The sequence below is a fragment of the Cetorhinus maximus genome, chromosome 3 (assembly GCF_964194155.1).
Source record: "Cetorhinus maximus chromosome 3, sCetMax3.hap1.1, whole genome shotgun sequence".
NCBI classification, from domain to species: domain Eukaryota; kingdom Metazoa; phylum Chordata; class Chondrichthyes; order Lamniformes; family Cetorhinidae; genus Cetorhinus; species Cetorhinus maximus.
The window spans coordinates 154356583-154376933 of NC_135881.1; the positions used below are offsets into that span (position 1 = coordinate 154356583).

General features: G+C 41.3%; 1 protein-coding gene across 3 annotated transcripts in view; it reads left to right on the forward strand.

Annotated features, from left to right (window-relative positions):
- The window catches only part of LOC144678972 (triple functional domain protein), a 663567-nt gene that overhangs the window by 632609 nt on the left and 10607 nt on the right, over positions 1-20351 (forward strand). For all 3 annotated transcript variants that reach the window (XM_078539119.1, XM_078539117.1, XM_078539118.1), the window contains 2 exons: positions 830-908; positions 8178-8378. In XM_078539119.1, the coding sequence (XP_078395245.1) occupies positions 830-908; positions 8178-8378 (280 nt within the window). The remainder of the gene's footprint in view (positions 1-829; positions 909-8177; positions 8379-20351) is intronic.

Below are 20351 nucleotides of genomic sequence, written 5' to 3' on the forward strand. Positions count from 1 at the left end.
GTTATCAGAATACAAAGCCTGTAAGCCAAGATTCCCTCTGAAATTTTGTTTGCGCAGCAATTAACACTGGCTGTGGTCATAAGGATGCTATCCTTAACTTCTTTAATTAGCCATGGATGATACATCATCTACTAGAGCCTTTCTTTCTCACTGAGATAAATCTTTGCTGAGAGTTATTAAAATCTCCTTAAAAGTCTGCCGCTTCATCTCTACTGTCCTACCTTTTAACCGAGTTTACCAGTCCACTTTCGCCAACCCTATCTTCATACCCTTATAATTACTTTTATTTATGTTGAAAGCACCAGTCTTAGACCCATGTTTCTCACTTTCAGATTTAATCTTTCACTTCCCTTTGATTATTCATTACATAATTCTGACTTTTATTTCCCTATATCCCTCCAAGTTTCCCACTACTTGCTCCACCTCTACAGCCAGGAGTCTGTAAAATGATATTGCTCCATCATCCAGGATTAAAAAGTACTCAGATTTATCCATGTTCTGTAATCAATCTATCATCACTGGGTATGTAGGGGCAAGTAGAAAATGGGCAGGTCTTAGAGGAGGTAAAAAGTCTGTTAGTTAAATGCTTCACATGCTTTATAATGCACATGAACAACCCCCTGCCCCCTGCAAAGAGGCGGACACAAATATCAAGTGCCATGCATTATGTGGAAAAATATAGTAGGAATAAAGGATGATTTGCAGTCATGATTCTTTGAAGCGAAGCCATTGGTATTCTAGCTGCTTTCATTTCAAAAGCAGAGATTGAATTTTTTTTTCAATTTCCGTTTGATCAATATGATAAAAGTTTTCTTTTTTCATCTTTAAGGACCTGGAAATGACGGAGTAAGGATCATCTGGAAGGACAACTTTGATTCTATTTATACTGAAGTAGCAGAAATTGGCAGGTAACATTTTAATTCTCATAATTCCCATTGATTTTATTTTTTATTTGAGAAGCTTTCTGAGTCCCAGTTTTTTTTCTCAAGAAGCTCTGAGCGGCCCTGTTTAAGAACATAAGTAGGAGCACGAGTAGATCAGATAACCCTCCAAGCCTGCTTCACCATTCAATACAATCATGGTTGATCTTCTGTCTCAACTCCACTTCCCCACCCACTCCCCACATCCCTTAATTCCATGAAAAATCTATCTATTTCAGTCTCCAATAGACTCATTGATGGAGCATCCACAACCCTCTGGGGTAGAGAATCCCAAAAATTCACAACCCTTTGAGTGAAGAAGCTTCTCCTCAGCTCACTGCTGAATGATCAATCCTGAGAATGTAGCCCCGGAAATTTGATTAGATTCCCCATCCAGGGGAAACAACATCTTAGGGTCTACCCTGTCAATCCCCTTCAGAATCTTTTATATTTCAATGAGATCAACATTCATTCTAAATTCCAGAGCATAGACCCAGTTTATTCAGCCTCTCATCATAGGACAGCTCTCTCAACCCAGGGACCAATCTAATGAATCTTCACTGCAATGTTTCTAGGGCAAGTATATCCTTCCTTCAATATGGAAGCCAAAACTGAACATAGTACTCCAGGTGTAGTCTCACCAAAGCCCTGTACAACTATAGCAAGGCTTCCTTATTCTTGTACTCTAATCCCCTTGCAATAAAGGCCAACATGCCATTTGCTTTACTAATTGCTTGCTGTACCTGCATGCTAACTTTGTGTTCCTCATACATTTACATTCAGATCTCTTTGAACATCAAAATGTAGAAATTTCAAACCTATCTGTTCGCACATTTTCCCACATTATACTCTATCTCCCACTTTGTTGCCCATTCACTTATACTGTCTATATCTTTTTGTGCCCTCCTCACAACTTACCTTCCCACCTAGCTTTGTATCATTAGCAAACATAGATGTTCTATGGTTCTATGGAAGAGACAGAGTAATATATCTAAGTCATGATTATTGATTATAAATAGCTGAGGCCCCAGAAATGATCCTTACAGTACTCCACTAGTTACAGCCTGCTAATTTGAAAATTCCCCATTTATCCCTACTCTCTGCTTCTTTTCCAATCCTCTATCCATGCTAATATATTATCCCAACTCCATGCACACTTAAAGTATTAGCTTTTTGTGTGGCATTTTAGCGAATGTCTTTTGGAATTCCAAGTATCCTTCAACTACTGGTTGCTACTTACCCTTACTAATCACATCCTCAAAAAGCTCTAATCAAAACATAGGAGCAGGAGTAAGCCATTCGGCCCATCGAGCCTGCTCTGCCATTCAGTTAGATCATCGCTGATCATTACCTCAACGTCACTTTCCCACGCTATCCCCATATCCCTCAATGTCATTAGCAATTCAGAAATCTATCAATTTCTGCCTTGAACATGCTCAGTGATTGAGCTACCACATCACCCTGGGGTGTAGAATTTCAAAGATTCACCACCCTCTGAGTAAAGAAATTCCTCCTCATCTCAGTCTTGAATGACCTGTCCATTATCCTGAGATTGTGTCCTCTGGTTCTAGACTCACCTGCAAGGGGAAACATCCTGTCTACATCTAACGTGTCATGCATAGAATGAATTCTGTAAGTTTCAACAAGATCACCTCTCATTCTTCGAAACTCTAGAGAAAACAGGCCCAGTTTCCTCAATCTCTCCTCATAAGACAATCCTGACATTATAGGGTTTGTCTGGTGAACCTCCGTTGCACTCACTCCCTCTATGGCAAGCATATCCTTCCTTAGATAAGGAGACCAAAACTGTACACAATACTCCAGATGCATTCTCACCAAAGCTCTATATAATTTTAGCAAGACATCTTTATCCTGTACTCAAATCATAGGGCAAATTTTTTACCTTGGCGGGCGGGCGCGCATCCGACCTACAAGCGTAAAATGACACGCGTTGACATCAGACATACGTCCCGATGTCAACGCACAGTCATGCGATATTTTGTTCAGGCGCGTACCAGAGTCGGCAGCACGCCCGCCAACAATTAAAAGGCCTGTTAAGGCCATTAAAAAGATAATTGAATGAAACTTTTCGCTGCCCGACCAACCTTACGGTTGGCAGGCATGCAAAAAGGCCAAGTGGCCTTTGCACTTTATAGGAAACCTCATCCACGGGCAGGATGTGGTTTCCTAAAGCAAATAAAAGTAAAGTAAAAAATGTAAAGGGAGATTATCAAGCGCGCGCATGAGTGAAGTTTGTGCTTGCCCCGCCCACGCAGGCAGCACTGTGTGCTGCCACAGGAGTTTCACGCTGGGTGGGCCTTAATTGGCCCGCCAGCATGAAATCGCCTTCTAGCCTCGATCGCGAGCGGCGGTCAGCTTCCCGACCGCCCCCGCCAAGCTCATCGAACAAGGACAAAATTCTGCCCCTAATAAATCTGATAAATTTTTCCAAACAATTTCCTTTTCTTAAAACCATGTTGATTTTACCTGATCATAGTATGATTTTCTAACTGCATTGTTAAGACTTCCTAAATAATAGATTCCAGCATTTTCACAATGACTGGTGTCAGGCCAGCTGACCTGTAGTTCTCTGCTTTCTCTCTCCCTCCTTTCTTGAATAGCACTGTTAGATTTGCTAACTTCGAGTCCACCAGGACCATTCTAGAATCTAGGGAATTTTGGAAAATCATAGCCAGTGCATCCACTCTCTCTGCAGCTACCTTTTTTAGAACCATAGAATGTAGAAAATCAGGCCCTGGGAATTTGTTGCTCAGTCTCTTGAGTTCTTCCAATGCTTTTTCTGTGCTAATTATTATTTCTGTATTAATTTTCTTAAGTTCCTCACTCTTATTAACCCTTTGGTTACCCTCTAATCATGATATGTAATTTGTGTGTTCTACTGTAAAGACTGACACAAAATATTTGTTCAATGTCTCTTCCGCCTCCTTGTTTCCAAAGATAATTTCTCCTGCCTCTGTTTCTAAGGTACCAATGTTTATTTTAGCTGCTACTCCTTTTATGCACTTTTAAAAGCTCCTACAATCTACTCCTTTGTTCCTGGCTAATTTATTCCCTAGTTTTTCCCTTTTTCTCAATTTTTTGTTCGCCCTTTGCTAGTTTCTTATACACACCCAAACCTTAGGCTTACCACTATTCTCTGTACCATTATAAGCTGCTTCTTTTAATCTAATACTATCCTTAACTTCCCTAGTAAACCACAGATGGATCTTTCTTCCTGGGATTTTCTTTTTAATGGAATGTATTTTTGTTGCTTATTTGAATTGTTTCTTTAAATTGTTTCCCACAGTTTATTTACTGCCATAACTTCCAGTCTATTTACCCAATCAACCTTAGCCGATTCTTCCCTCATACCTCTGTAACAGACTTCTTGTTTGGGACTAGAGTTATGCCACTTTCAAATTTAATATGGAAGTCAGTTGCGTTATGATCAATTTTTCCCAGAGGATCTTTTACTATGAGATTACTAATTAAACATGCCTCATTGCACAATACTAGAGCTAAGAAAGCTTTATCCCTGGTTGGTTCCACAATGTATTGTTCCAGGAAACGGTTGCAAAAGCGTTCTGCAAATTCATCTTCAGGACTACCTTTGCCAATTTGATTTGTCTAGTCTATTTGAAGATTGAAGGCCGCTACAGTTATTACATTGCCTTTGTTACAAGCTATAATTATTTCTTGCTCACTGCTTTGTCCAATGGCATCATTACTGTTAGGGAGCTTATAAATTACTCCCACCAGCATTTTCTGACCCTTTGTATTCCCAATCCCCACCCATACTGATTCTACTTCCTGATCCTCTGAACCAAGATCCCTTCTCATTACTGTCCTTATTTCATCCTTTACTATGAGACATACTCCTCCTACTTTTCTATTCTGTCTGTTCAAAATTTTGTGTACCCTGGAATATTTATTTCCAAACCTTGGTCAGCATGTAATCAGATCTCTGTAATGTTGTTTAGGTACAAACTATTTATCTCCATTTGTGCTGCTAGTTCATCTGGCTTACTGCAAATGCTTCGCACATTCAGATAAAGAGCCTTTAATTATATGTTTTTACTGTTATTCTTTGCATCAACCCTATTAACTGATGTTAATAAAAAATTGTCCAGTATGTCCTGTCCAGAAAAAAAGCAGGACAAGTCCAAAATGTCTAATTACCACCCCAAAAGTCTACTCTCAATCATTAGCAGAGCGATGAATGGTGTCATCAACAGTGTTATCAAGCGGTACCTGCACACCAATAACCTGATCATCAGTAACCTGCTCACTGATCCTCAGTTTGCTTTCTGTCGGGACTGCTCAGCCCCAGACCACATTTCAGCCTTGATGAAAACATGGACAAAAGAGCTGAACTCCAGAGATGAGGTTAATATCAAGACAAAATTCAATTGAGTGTGCAACCAGGAGACCTTATAAATTTGAAGTCAATAGAATCCGAGGGAAAACTCTCCATTGGCTGGAGTCATACCTGTCACCAAGGGAGATGGCTGTGGTTGTTGGAGGTCAATCATCTTAGTCCCAGGAGCTCCTCAGGGTAGTGTCCTAGCCCAACCATCTTCAGCTGCATCATCAGTGACCTTCCCTCCATCATAAGGGCAGAAGTTTGCTGATGATTGCACACTGTTCAGTTCCATTTGCAGCTCCTTACACAATGGAACAATCCGTATCCATATGTAGTAAGACCTGGGCAACTTTAATGTTTGGTCTGATAAATGACAAGTAATAATAGCCACACCATAGAAGTGCTAGGAAATGACCATCTCCAACAAAAGAGAATCTAACCACCTCACCTTGACATTCAAAGGCATTACCATCACCAAATCCTCCATAATCAACCTGCTAGGTTTCATGATAAACTATTGCAGTAATTTGAAGCCAATAGAATCTGAGGGAAAATTCTCCGTTGGTTGGAGTCATACCTGTCACCAAGGGAGATGGGTGTGATTGTTGGAGGTCAATCATCTTAGTCCCAGGACAATACTGCAGGAGTTCCTCAGGGTAGTGTTCTAGCCCAACTATCTTCAGCTGCATCATCAATGACCTTCCCTCCATCATAAGGTCAGAAGTGCCAAGCATCCTGCCAATCCCCTATCAATTATTTATATCCACTTCTTCAATTATTGACCGCTTAGTTAAAGGAAAATGAACGTTCTTATCCACTCTATCTAGCACCCCCTCCTTTATTTTGTGCGCCTCAATTCAATCTCCCTCAACCTTCTCTGTTCCAAGGAAAACAATCACAACCCTAACCAATCTTTTCTCATAGCTAAAATTCTTCATTCCTGGCAACAACGTTGTAAATCTTCTCTGCCCTCTCTAGTGTGATCATAACCTTCCTGTAATATAGTGACCAGAACTGTACGCAACACTTTAACCATGGCTTAACTATTGCTTTATACAGTTATGGCATAAGCTCCCTGTTCTTATACTCTATGTCTCAGCCAATGAAGGAAATTACCCCATATGCCTTTTGACCACCTTTTAATCTACCTGCTACCTTCAGGGATCTGTGGACATGCACTCCAAGATCCCCCTGTTCCTCTACACTTCTCAATATCCTACCATTGATTGTGTTTTCACTTGCCTTGTTTGTCCTCTCCAAATACATTGCCTCACACTTCTCCGGATTGAATTTCATTCGTCATGTTTCTGCCCACCTAACCAGTCCATAGATATTTTCCTGAAAGCTACACTTTCTTCCTCAATATCAACCACATGGCCAATTTTCGTATCATCTGCAAACTTCTTAATCACACCCCCTACATTTAAGTCCAGATCATCGATATATGCTGTGAACAGCAAGGGACCCAGTACTGAGCCTGTGTAACCCCATTGGAAACTTCTTCAAGTCACAAAAACACACGTTAACCATTGTGCTTTGTTTCCTGCCACTGAGTCAATTTTGGACCTAAGTTGCCACTTTCATTTGGAGGCCTTTGGATCTATCAAGTCTATGCTGGCTCTGTCAGTCCCATTCTTCGCACATACTGTGCACCCCCCACCTTCCCCTCGCCACCCCCCATCCTTGTAGTCCTGCAAGTTTATTCCCCTCAAGTGCCCGTCCAGTTTCCTTTTGAAATCATTGATCTTCTCTGTTTCCACCATCCTCGTAAGCAACACATTTCAGGTCATTATCACATTGCATAAAAATGTTCTTCCTCACATCAACCATGCGTCTCTTTCCCAAAACCTTATATCTTTGTCCAATCTCCCTTGTACCATTAGTTAGTGGGAACAGCTTTTCTTGTCTACCTTATTTAAACCTGTGTGAGACCTTGTCAAAAGCCATCACATGCAAGTTCCCTTCCAAGTCAGGCATCATCCTGGCTTGGAAATATATCTGTTCATTCATTGTCAAAATCCTGGAATTCCCTAACAGCACTGTGGGTGTACCTTCACCATTTGGAGTTAAGGAAGGCTGCTCACCACCACCTTAAAGGGAATTAGGGATCGGCAATAAGCGCTGGCCTTGACAGTGATGCCCCCACTCAATGAGCAAATAAAAAAAAATCTTATTTCCAGTTCTGCTGTTAAGGGTTTAATAATTCAGTTGTATGTGTGACCGAATGTACAACGCATAATTTAGTTATGCTATTTTTGTGGTATTGTTGGAAGATACTAGATGCAATAACTGAGATTCTTTCTTCATTAGAGCCCACTTCAACAGCAGGATTTCAAATTGCCTGTTAGTTTTCTTGATAGTCCCACTGTATTCAAATTTTCTTTCTATACGGAAGCAAAGACTTTTATTTATATAGTTGTTTATCTGAGAAAATTCTCATTGTGCTTCACATGTTACTTTGAATGTTAAGTAACTGTTATGAAGGAAAACATAGCAGCCAATTTGTGAACATCGAAGTCCCACAACAGCAAGGAGATAAATGTTGGCTAGGGTACTACAAGAACTCCCGAATGGAATCTTTAATGTATACCTGAACAGACAGACAGAGCGCCTGGGTTTAACATATCATTCAAAAGTGACCACCTCTAACAATGCAAGACTCTCTCAAGAGTGCACTGAAATGTCATCTCAGATAATATGTTAAAGTGCTGGTTTGAAATTTGAACCCACAACTCTATGTGAATTATAATATATCCACAACTATTTAAAGTCCAGGTGTTTTTTTTTTAAAAATAAAATATTTTGAACACAATGGTTTTCTATGTGTATATTTGGATAGTATCCAGTGAGATATGGAAGACTATTAAGTTGACAATAATTTGTTTCTGTTTCAGAGGAAGGTTCTCTGTGGTTAAAAGATGTGACCAAAAAGGAACTAAACGAGAGGTGGCTGCAAAGTTCATCAACAAAAAAATGATGAAACGGGACCAGGTTACACATGAACTTGGAATTATGCAGAATCTCCAGCATCCCCAGCTCATTAGCCTTCTGGATACCTTTGAAACTTCATCCAACTACATAGTCATACTAGAATTGTAAGTGATGGTTATGATAACCTTGTTGTGTCCTCAATTCTCCATTTCACTTCAAAACTGCAGGCTTAGTTTATCATGGCAAACTGTCTTCTCTACACCATTAACAGTGTTGCATTGCGATTTTTAAACTAGAGGAATTCTGCTCCCCTTAACTTTTTCTGAAAATAAGCAATATGTTTCTATGAAAGGCTATACCTAGCATCCTAATAGTAAAGGTTACTGAAGCCCACTGGTATAGGATTTTGAACTCTATACTTTCAGGACTTTTGTTGCAGTGTGGTATTGCTGCAAGAAAATCCACACAAGTGTAATAAACCCAACAAAATCCTGCTGCATTGGAAATTTTTCAAACTCTTTTAAGCCTTCCAAAAATACATCATTCCGGATGTATTCACAGTTTAGTATATCAGCCAGGTTTTTTCAGAAACCTATTAATCTAGTTTGCTGTTGGTATGATATCATCACCATCTGTTTATTTTTTTTAAGTCAAGGTTCCTTCTAGTGCTACTTTTGTGTTCATCAAAAAAGTGGGTTTGTTTAGCACCGGAAAACAGGCACTGAACGGTCAGATCTCTAGGCCATATATGTTTATGGCAGTGTTGCCACAAATTTCAAGTACAACAGGAAAAGGAAACAAGGCAGAAGCTTAGATGCTCAGGAAAACCAGGTTATTAAAATCTTCCTAAATGTCCTTCGATGGTATTTACTCATATGTTTTGTTTGTCAAAATGATTCACTTTTATATACTTTGTCGTTCTCCATTGTAGTGAGAGGTACATTGACTAAATGTTAATCTTTGGACCATTTGCAGTAGGGATTAACATCCTGCTTTGGGTTCCACTCCAGTTGGAAAAGGAAGCCATGATCAAGACCCGCACCTGACTGGTGAAGTCTCAGTATTTAAAGGAATCCAGATGAGGGAAAGAATGGAAGTATTCTACAATTGGCAACTGAGAGACAACAACTGGATTGATGGGAGCCTCAAAGAGGGAAGTCTGTTCACCCCTGCTTCTCTGAGGCATCCCTAGAGATCACGCTGCGGGCAGTAATATTATTATGGGGGTGATAGGAGGAAGAAGCCTGCCTCTGAAGCCAGGCAGGTGTAGCTGGAGGTGGCTGAAGAGCTGAACAGCAGAAGCTGTTCCCTTGTTACTGGATACAGTGTTAAAGAGGTTCAATGATCTTATCAAAGCTGGAAAGGTGAACAGCATGTCACTTTCAAGTGTCAAACCCCCTCATTCCAACTTCACCAGCCTTCTCCTGCAGAGCACTCCTCAGACCAACACACCTTGCAGATCCATCCCATCCCTCACTCTTGTGGCACTTGCTCACATCCTCATCTGAACAGCCATTACTAATACTCACCCTCATCTTATTGTCCTCTCATACCCTTCCTTACAGTCACTCTCCACAAATGCTCTCATTCTGTCTTCTCAACCTGTTCCATTTCTTTCACTCAACACTCTCCTTTCTCCACTTGCAGAAGAGAGCACAGAAAACCAAGAGGAAACAGAGAATCAGTGATAGTCACCCTGACTGTCACAGAGAACAAAGCACTGCAAATAAACGGAGTCTTGGAATGCATGGCCATTGGCTTTGGAGAGATGGGGTTCTCCCAGATACCTGGTGATGGAATTAGATATCGCATTGCTACATGGCAACTCATGTTGACTTGATGTCAGTAGCTGCTGAAATATGAAGATCGACATTGATGACTTTGAACCCTTTCACCTTGTCAATTCAAGTCCTTCATCTCCCACAGGTCCTTCAAGCATCTCTCGGGTGCTGGAGGAAGAGGAAGTCTCCTCAGAGGAGATCGTGCACATTGCATAAGCACCGTCACACAACTCATGCTTGCCCTCCACCAGTTCAGACACTCATACCTCAGCAGGGCTTCCAAGGCATGATTTTTTTAATCGCTTTTGGGATGTGAGCATTGCTGGTAAGGCCAGCATTTATTGCCCATCCTTAATTGCCCTTGAGGAGCTGCCTTCTTGAACCACTGCAGTTCAAATGGTATAGATGCACCCACAGTGCTTTTAGGGGGAGGGTTCCAATATTTTGACCCATCAACAGTGAAGGAACAGCGATTATGGTTTCAGGTCAGGATGGTGTGTGACATGAAGGAGAATTTGCTGATGGTGGTGTTCCCATGCATCTGCTGCCCTGTTCTGCTAGGCTGTAAATTTTGTGGATTTGGAAGGTACTGTCAAAGGAGCGTTGACGAGGTAACTCTTTTGTTACATGGTGAGCCACATATCACAAGTCAATAGGAGCAGATGTTTGAAATAGCTAGAGCAGTGAAGAATCCTGGCAGAGGGTGCAAGACTTCCAAGCTCTGTTCAGCTTAGTGCAGATTCCTGCCCCCAGCTCTGCTGAAACCACAGGAGAGTACCACATGGGAGTAATAGGAAAAAAAAGGAAGAGGCTCGGATTTTCCTCTCGGGCTCATGAAATATCTTCAGCAACTTCCGAAAAGCACACCAGACTCATGACTGACTCTGCCTCAGATTTTTGTTTTTCAAGCAAGGGCGGGTTCCATGTGCAGTTTGCGAGCTGCAATGCAGTGCAAGAGGAGTGTGGACGCAAAAGAAAAGTAGTTTAAAAGCCCACCTCGGTTCTTGGGGACAGCAGCTAACTCTCAATCTCATTCCTACCTCACCTAGCCCCACCCTCATGCCTTCTCATACTCCCCATGCCCCCTTATATCTTCTATGCCCCGCCATATCTCCTCCATAACCACTCGCCCAGTATCTACTATGTATAGTCCTCAGCAGCCGTGCAATAGCAATGGGTGCAGGTGAACAAAATTAAACCTGTAACAATCTAGTAAAACTCTCATTCAAACCTCTGTCATTGATACCATAGTCACGTAGAAAAAACATTTTAATCTCTTAAGTGTCCATTAACTTGTGTAAACAAACAGCCATGTATTCAGAAACCACATCAACCCCTTAAGACTGTCAGTCAATCTCCTGAGCAGCTGTGTCAAGAGAGCTGAGTACACCAGCAACTTTTGGAACTCAGCCAAACATTCATAATGATCACAGCTATCAACATAAGCTTTCAGTTCCAGACCCCTCCCAAAAAAACTGGAAAGAACAGATGGTGTCTTTTCTATTTCAAAGCAGATTGCCTATCAATCAATGGGAACACTTACCTTTCAGAATGTTCCTGACTCTTCAGCAGGCTTCCCCTATTGGTGGTGAAGTCTCCAAGGAGTTGCATTTTTTGAGCTTCCAAAACTTGTACCAGCACACAAAAATAAAATGAGGAAGGAAATTCAAATTTCCTGTGGTCTTCACAATCCCGATCCCAACTACAGAGGAGATGCGAGTGTATTTTGTACCCTAGGCCTTCCTGACCTGTGAAAAGGCCAAACGGAAATAGCACAAATTTGGGAAGGTAGAGGAAATTTGCTTTTGCAACCAAAAAAATCACAATTTGAGGTTTCCTGAACTGATTCCTACCTTCATTGGGGGACAAAGATACAGCCCAAACTCACTGTACTTTCACAAGGGAAGGGTGTTAATGTTTATGCACTGTAAACTTTATTTCAAAGCACCATTGTCTAGTCATCCCTATTGTTAACTGTTACCTGCCTAGTGGCCTTCAGTGTTGAGGAAAATGGTATGACGAAAGTAGAAAACAAGCAGTGGGTATTAACAAGAGGGATGGATTGTTGACTGTGGGACTGTTTTGTGCTGGGGGTGGGCACAGTGAATTTAGAATTAGTGTGCCAGATGGCTGCCCTGCTTCAGATTCACTGAAAGGTGCCTGAGTGAGTCTGTCCCATATACCCTTAGCCACTACATTTGCAGCTGTTGGTACCTTGGTCACAGTGGGCTCTTTCTCCTCTTCCTCCTCTGAAGATGTAGAGAGGTCATCACCTTTCTTATCCTGCAGCTCCGGTCCTCTCTGCTGTGTGTGCAAGACACTGCCAACCGCTACTCTCTGGGCACCCTTGGCGGAGCATTCAAAAGGGCACCCGCCCAGAACTGTCCAGGCACCTGAATCACATCTCAGCATCACGATTACTTGCTGAATCACCATTCTTATGTTCATGTGGCTTCTCATAGCTGTTATCAGCCATGTCCTTAGAGGGTGGTAACCCTTGTCTCCAAGAAACCATTCCCTAACTCTGCTTGGAGGTGCAAATATCTGTGGCAGACTTGACTGCTGCAGAATGAAGGCTTCATGGTAACTTCCTGGGTATCTTACACAAACATGCATGGTAGTTACACATCTGCTGAACACTAATAGAGCGGAATCCCTTTTGATTGATAAGTACTGCTGGTTGATCTGAGGATGCCTTGAATGCCATATGTATACAGTCTATGGTTCCCTGCACTTGTGGAAATCCAGAGCAGCGGATCCATGTGCCTGCTCAATCTGACTCATCTCATCAATAGCCATGTAGATATAATTGGCAACCCTGGCAAACATGACATCAGTCACCTTGGAGTACATTTGTGTGCAGCAGATTGTGAGGTTCTGCAGATGTCAAAAGCATATCCCAATAAAGAGCTAGAGGCATAGAAATTCAGGGCTGTGATGTCCTTGAGAGCCTCTGGCAGTGCATGCAGGAGGCCATGTTCCAGGAGGCTGCAAATGTCAGCATTGACTTGCTATGAAAGTCAGCCTCCTGAGGCTCTGGTGCTGAACTTCTGCCTGTATACCCTGTGTTAGGGCAAATGTATCCTGCAAGCTGGAGCTCTGTGTTCATTCCCTCTGTCCTCTGGAGGAGCAGGTGGCTGCTGTTATTCCTGCTCATGTTGCTCCTGCTGCCAGTAGTGTTGCTGATGCTGTTCTTGTTCCTCAGTAGAGGTCCAGGATAGAGCTGCATAAGCTGCTCCCACGTTGCTGTGAAAGCTTCACTGATACAAAAGCAAATTATTGCCAATTTAATAGTCTTCTAGCTATCTTTGACACCCAACTCTCTCTTATCTTGGAAGTAAATGGATAGTTTATGACCCAATAATTTCAACACCTTCCTAGGACTTTGGAGACTACTAATCTAACCATTGTAAGCACAGATACTGCTGCCATTGTGCCACACTTTCACCTTCTTCCCAGCAAAACAAACCGAGCCCCCCTTTAATCATTAGCAGCCATGTCTCCCAGGCCTGCTGTTAGGCAGACTTGAGAACAGTTCACATAACCCCCATCATTTTATTCTAAATTAAAGACAGTCCCAAAACATAACAAACATCATATGCACTTCTAAAAATATGCATTTAAACTTACTGGTTAGTAGGAGCCTGGAGGAAATTATATAGTATTGTACCCCTAATGTGATATGAAGAAACCTCTTTTAACAACAACAACAATTTGCATTTCGATGGTACATTTAATGCAGTAAAGCGTCCCATGACATGTGTCTACCAATTGCCTCTAACAATTCTGAAGGAGAAATGAGGTTACCGAAAAAACAGCTGAGAGACAGCAATTAGGGTTTAGGTTTATGATATTTTGCATTGTGCAGTAATTCAGAAAAATACGCTTCCCCTTTATTCTATTGAAAAGTTGCTAATACACAAGCGGCATCTTGTGCTTTAGCATGTGAATATAACAGATGGTAGCTGCATCACAAGGAAGTATGTGTATTTTGGATGGAAGCAACTAGTATCTGCCAAATAACAGGTCTAATTATTAATAGTTTTACATTTTATCCCAAATAGTCATTTAGTAAAGTAAAAACCTGTGTCTACATGCAAAGCAATACATACTTTTTGCCAATGCAAAATATTGCAGGCACTGGAAATATGAAATAAAAAGAGAAAATGCTAGAAATACTCAGTCAAGCAGCATCAGTGGAGAGAGAGACAGAGTTAATGTTTCAGGTCTGCGACATTTCATCATGAACTGTCAGAACTGCTGAGTATTGACAGCAACTTTTGTTTAATACAGATTTAGTGTCTGGTTACTAAAACACATCTGTGGGAAAGAAAACACAATTGCTTTTAATGATTCCATTAAGGAGAAAATTATAAATATTTTGTACACATATATAGTTTTTAAATTTAAAAAAGCACCAAATTGCATTAGCTTTCAAAGTATGTTTCAAGTATGCACATATGAAATAGGAGCAGAAGGGTCGATGGTACATTTAATGCAGTAAAGTGTCCCATGATATGTGTCTACCAATTGCCTCTAACAATTCTGAAGCAGAATTCAAGCCTGCTCTGCTATTCAATAAGATCATGGCTGATCTGTTTGTGTTTCAAGTTCCACATTCCCATCTATCCCCGTTAACCTTTGATTCCCTTGCCTAACAAGAATCTTTCTACCGCTGCCTTAAAAATATTCAATGACTGCACTTCAACTGCCATCTGAGGCAGAGAGTTCCAAGGATGCCCAATCTGCTGATAAAAAAGTTCTGCTCATCTCTGTCTTATAAGAACGGCCACTAATTTTATAACAGTGTCCCCTTCTTCTGGACTTACCCACAAGAGAAAACATCCTTTCCACGTCCACCTTGCCGAGACCATTCAGAATCTTACATACTTCAATCAAGTCACACCTCACTTTTCTAAACTCCACTGGAAACAAGTCCAGCCTGTCCAACCTACCCTCATAAGAAAACCCACTCATTCCAGGTATCGACCTAGTAACCCTCCTCTGAACCGCTTCCAACACATTTACATCCTTCCGTAAATAAGGAGACCAAAACTGCACACAGTATTCGAGATGTGGTCTGTTGTATAACTGAAGCATAACATCCTTACTTTTATGTTCAATTCCTCTTATAATAAAGAATAGCATTCCATTAGCCTTCTTGATTATATGCTGTGCCTGCATGCTAACTGTTTGTGACTCATACATTAGAACACCTAGATCCCTCTATACCTTGGAGTTCTGCAGTCATTCTCCATATAAGTAATACTCTGCCTTTTTATTCTTCCTGCCAAAGTGAACAACTTCACATTTTCCCACATTATACTCCATCTGCCAGAATTTTGCCCATTCACTCAACCTATCTATATCCACCTGCAAACTCCTTATGTCTTCTTCACAACATACTTTCCTACATTTCTTTGTGTTGTCTGCAGATTTAGCTACCATGCCTTCACTCCCCTCATCTAAGTTATTGATGTAAATTGTAAAAAGTTGAGGCCCCAGCACAGACTCCTGCAGGGTCCACTTGTTACATCCTACCAGCAGAAATGAATTCCAGAATTTAGGGAATTTTGGAAAATTAATACCAATGCATATAGTTTCTCATTACCACCTCTTTTAAGACCCTAGGATGAAGTCCATTTGGACCAAGAGACTTATCAGCCTGCAGCTCCATCAGTTTACTCAGTACCTTTTCCCCAGTGATTGTAATTTCAGCAAGTTCCCCTCTCCCTTCCACATCCTGATTTACAGCTATTACTGGAATGATTTTGTATCCTCTATAGTGAAGACAGAAGCAAAATATTTGTTCATTTCATCCGCCATTTCCTTATTATCTACTATTAACTCCCCACTGTGTCACTCTCTAGAGGAGCAACACTCACTTTATTTACTCTTTTCCTTTTTAAATACCTGTCGAAACTCTTGCTATCTGTTTTTACATTTCTAGCTAGCTTCCTCTCATACTCTAATTTCTTTCTCCTGATTAACCTTTTAGTCATTCTCTGCCGTTCTTTATATTCTGACCAATCATCTGACCTGCCACTTATCTTTGCGCAGTTAAATGTTTTATCCTTAAGTTTGATGCTTTCCCTAACTTCTTTAGTTAACCACAGATGATGGATCCTTCTTTTAGAATTTTTCTTTATAGTAGGAATATACTTATTCTGAGTATTCTGAAATATCCCCTTAAATGTCAGCCACTGCTTCTCCAATAATCTATCCCCTAGCCTAGTATCCCAGTTCACATCAGTTACCTCAATTTTCATGCCCATGTAGTTGCCCTTATTTAAGTTTAAAATGCTAGTCTTAGATCCACTCTTCTCCCTTTCAAACTGGATGTAAAATTCAATCATATTGTGGCCGCCGCTACTACATAGGGGTACCTGAGGTCAATAATTAACCCGGTCACATTGCACAATGCTAAGTCTAATATAACCTGATCTCTCATTGGCTCCAGATCATGCTGCTTAAGAAAATATCTTGAAAGCATACTACTACTGCCAATCTCATGTTTCCAGTTGATATGCAGATTAAAGTCACCCATGATTATTGCTGTCCCTTTATCACAAGCACCCACTATTTCTTCTTGTATACTTTGTCCTACATTGTGGTTATTGTTAGGGAGCCTGTTGACCACTCCCACTAGTGGCTTTTTTCTGGTACTATTCCTCATCTCCACCCAAACCAGTTCTACATCTGACCTCCTGAACCAAGGCCATCTCCAGCTATTGCACAAATGCCATCCTTGATTAACAGTGCTACCCCTCCGCCCTTACCTAGCTTCCTATTCTTGAATGTCATATACCCCCACAAAATTCAGGACCCAATACTTGTCATCCTATAGCCACTACTCCATAGTATCAGATCATACCTATTTACTTCAATGTGCGCTATCAATTTGTTTACTTTGTTATGAATGCTACACACATTCAGATACAGAGTCTTTAGTTTTGTCTTTTTGTTATCTTTGTAACATCTAGTCTTGATTATTGTGCATTCTTAGGTTTTTTTTTCTCTCCGTCCCTCCTGCCATTCTCTGACCCTCATTTCACATATTAATATTTTCCTCTCTTACCCTGTCTCTACTCTTTGATATACCACATCTGCCCACATTTGATCCCTTGGCCCCACTATTTAGTTTAAAGCCCTCTTTACTTGCCTAGTTATATGGTTCGCAAGAACACTGGTGTCAGTGTCCCACAAACCGGAATCCACTTCTCCCCCGCCAGCCTTTGAGCCACATATTCATCTCTCTAATTTTATGTATCCTATGCCAGCTGGCACACAGCTCAGGTAATAGTCCAGATATTATAACCTTTGAGGTTATGAGGTTCTGCTTCTTAATTTGGTGCCTAGCTCCTGATACTCTTTATGTAGAATCACTTTTCTAGTTCTGCCTATGTCGTTGATACTTACATGGACTATGACAGCTGCATCCTCCCTCTCCCACTACAAGTTCCTCTCCAGCCCTGAGCAGATGTCCCAAACCCTGACACCAGGGAGACAATACAGCCATCTGGACTCTCTCTTTACTGCAGGGAACAGTGTCAATCCTCCTCGCCATACTGTTCTCTGTTACCACTACATTCCTTTTTGCTCCCCCAACTTGAATGGCTTCCTGTACCATGGCATTATGATCAGTTTCTTCAACCACCCTGCAGACCCTACTCTCATCCAAACAAGCTGAGAAAACCTCAGATCTATTGGACAATCGTAGAGGCTCACACTCTTGCACTCCTGCACTCTGGGTCCCCTTACGTGCCTCACGCACAGTCATACCCTCCTGTCCCTGACCACTGACCAAATCAGAAGACCTTATCCTAAGTGTTGTGACTGCCTCCTTGTACAAAGTATCCATATAATTTCCCCCTTCCCCGATGCATCGCAGTGTCTGCAGCTCAGCCTCCAACTCAATAAGTCTGAGCCAAAGTCCTCAAGCCACAAACACTGCAAGCTTGTTTGTCCTGAATCACAATGTGATCCAGAAACTTCCACATGCTACAGCCTTGACACATAGCCAGTCCTGCCATCCTTAATGTTAATTATTTAATTATATTATTAACTTATTTATGTTGCTTTTTATATGTTTTATTAATTTTGCCACAATTTGTATACTAATTTAAACCTTAGGAATAGAATAGACCTTAACCTCTTACCAGATACTCACCAAACAGCTAGTTCATTTCACTGTAGTAGAGTAAGAACCAATTCCTACAGGGTGAGAAAGATAGAAAAAGCAACAAGAGATGAACACCACCTCCCCCCTTCATTGAACTCCCCACTCACCAAACTTTCAGGTTTGCACTCAGTTTCCTCAGCTGCACTCATTTGCATGAGCATATGAGTATCATGAACATATGTTACCAATTCCATGCAGTGTAATAAATATCAAGGAACTAACTGCAAGACTACTGTAATCCAGTAATGCAATTCACATGACATAAACTCTATAGACTTGGTTTGAGCAGTTTATGACCATCATCTGGACTCTTTGTGATGATATTACACCCACAACCTCTCTCTCTGGTGTCATGATTTTAATCTTTCAAAAATAGTTGTTTCTAATCATCTAACCATCTAATCAATCATAGTCAACTGCAACCAATATGGTGGGATGTTGCGCTTAATCAGAGTTTTAAGATGGAATGTAACACACTATTTATAACAGCAAAAGCATACAATCTTGACAGGTAGTGAGTCTAGATCGGGCAGGACAGTTGGCATATGCGGAGAATTCGTTCATTCTTTTTCCTCCTTTACGTGCCCCAAGTCATCTTGACTTCTCCAACCACGCAAGGGCATTGGACCGGAATCTTCCTTGAGCGCTTTTCTCCACTGCCTAATGACACTGAGGTCCCCCAAAGTCTCTTACTTTATACCCTTTTTCGGGGTAGACCTGGATGGATTATTGACAAGGCCCTTTCACCCTGTAAATATTATGAAATACCCTATAAAATATTGAGTTCTTTGTTAAACCTTGAGTTAAAAAGCCCATCTTTAATGACATTAACCTACCATTAGCTTTTTAAGCCTTCACATGTATCCTCTGCATGCTCTTGATCAATCAGGCTTAAGCTTCACATTATCATTTCCTTACCCTAACCCTAACTCTAGGCTGTTCCCCATGGCCAGTTTCATCCTCCCAAGAAGCATTCCACCTTCGGCCTTTAAAGCTAACTTGCAGAAGTCTCATTAATTTGTTTCTGTGTTTTCACCATATATTTCTGTCCAAAGCTGTTCATAGGGCCTGTGATTGAACTGTATTCTGTATAGTCTAATTCCTTATCAGGTTTTTGAACCATGATATTGTTTACTAAAGTAACTTCTATTCTCCTTCCACATACTAATTAACTTATGTTCCAGGAGGATCCTAATTAAACAAGGTTGAATGAAAAGCCCAGCACAGTTTTGTAATATGGTTCTTTGTTCTAAGTACCTACCAGTTGCTGAGGCATTGTCTGACCATCGGCCCTTTTTCAAACGATGTACATTTGTCATCATCTAAGAATAATCATTCCACGGAAAAGAGAAGCAAAACCTTATCCAGTTTGCAGGAAAAAGAAAGCTGCAGTGTGTATCAGTTATTACTAATTTCTAACGCTGGTGTTGTATGTACAGTGGGGAAAAGATTATTATATTTTTATGTCAGCAGCAACTCTTACATTTAACTGTTCAAGGCACTTCATCTTCTAATTCCAACTTTCCTACTCTTTCTGCAGTTACTTTAATTACCTTATTTCCTAAGTAAGTATCCATCTCCCTTTTAAATATCTGAATTGATTCTGAAGAAAACATTCCACATTCTCACATCGCCTTGTGTGAAGAATTTTTTCCTGGATTCACTTTTAACTGCGGATTTGTTAAAATTTTAAGATTATGGGCAGAATCATCCCAGATCGAGTTTTCACACCGTACTGCCCCAAACCCGCCACATTATTTATGCATTCCCAGGAAACATGCCGTTTCCATGGTGGGTGGGCTCTCATTCGCCCACCCGCCATCACCTCGCCGCATCATCACGCCGGCTGCAATATTTAAAATCCAGCCCCACACACATTCCTCCATGCTTCTATCCCACGACTGCTTCAGGGAAGGTGTCCACGAAAGGCAAATTGACTGCCATCCCCAGGTTCAACGAGGTGTCACTGGAATGCCTTTTGGGTACTGTGGAGCCTGCCAGGATGCCCTCTAGCCCCGCCCTGGCCATAGGATGGGCAGCGACCTGACCAACCAGGCTTGGAAGCGGTGGCAGCAGTGGTCAGCGCCAATGCCCTTCAAAAGAGGACAGCCACCCAGTGTCACAGGAGGATGAATGATGATCTCCGTTCCATCAGGGTAAGTCACTCTTCTCAT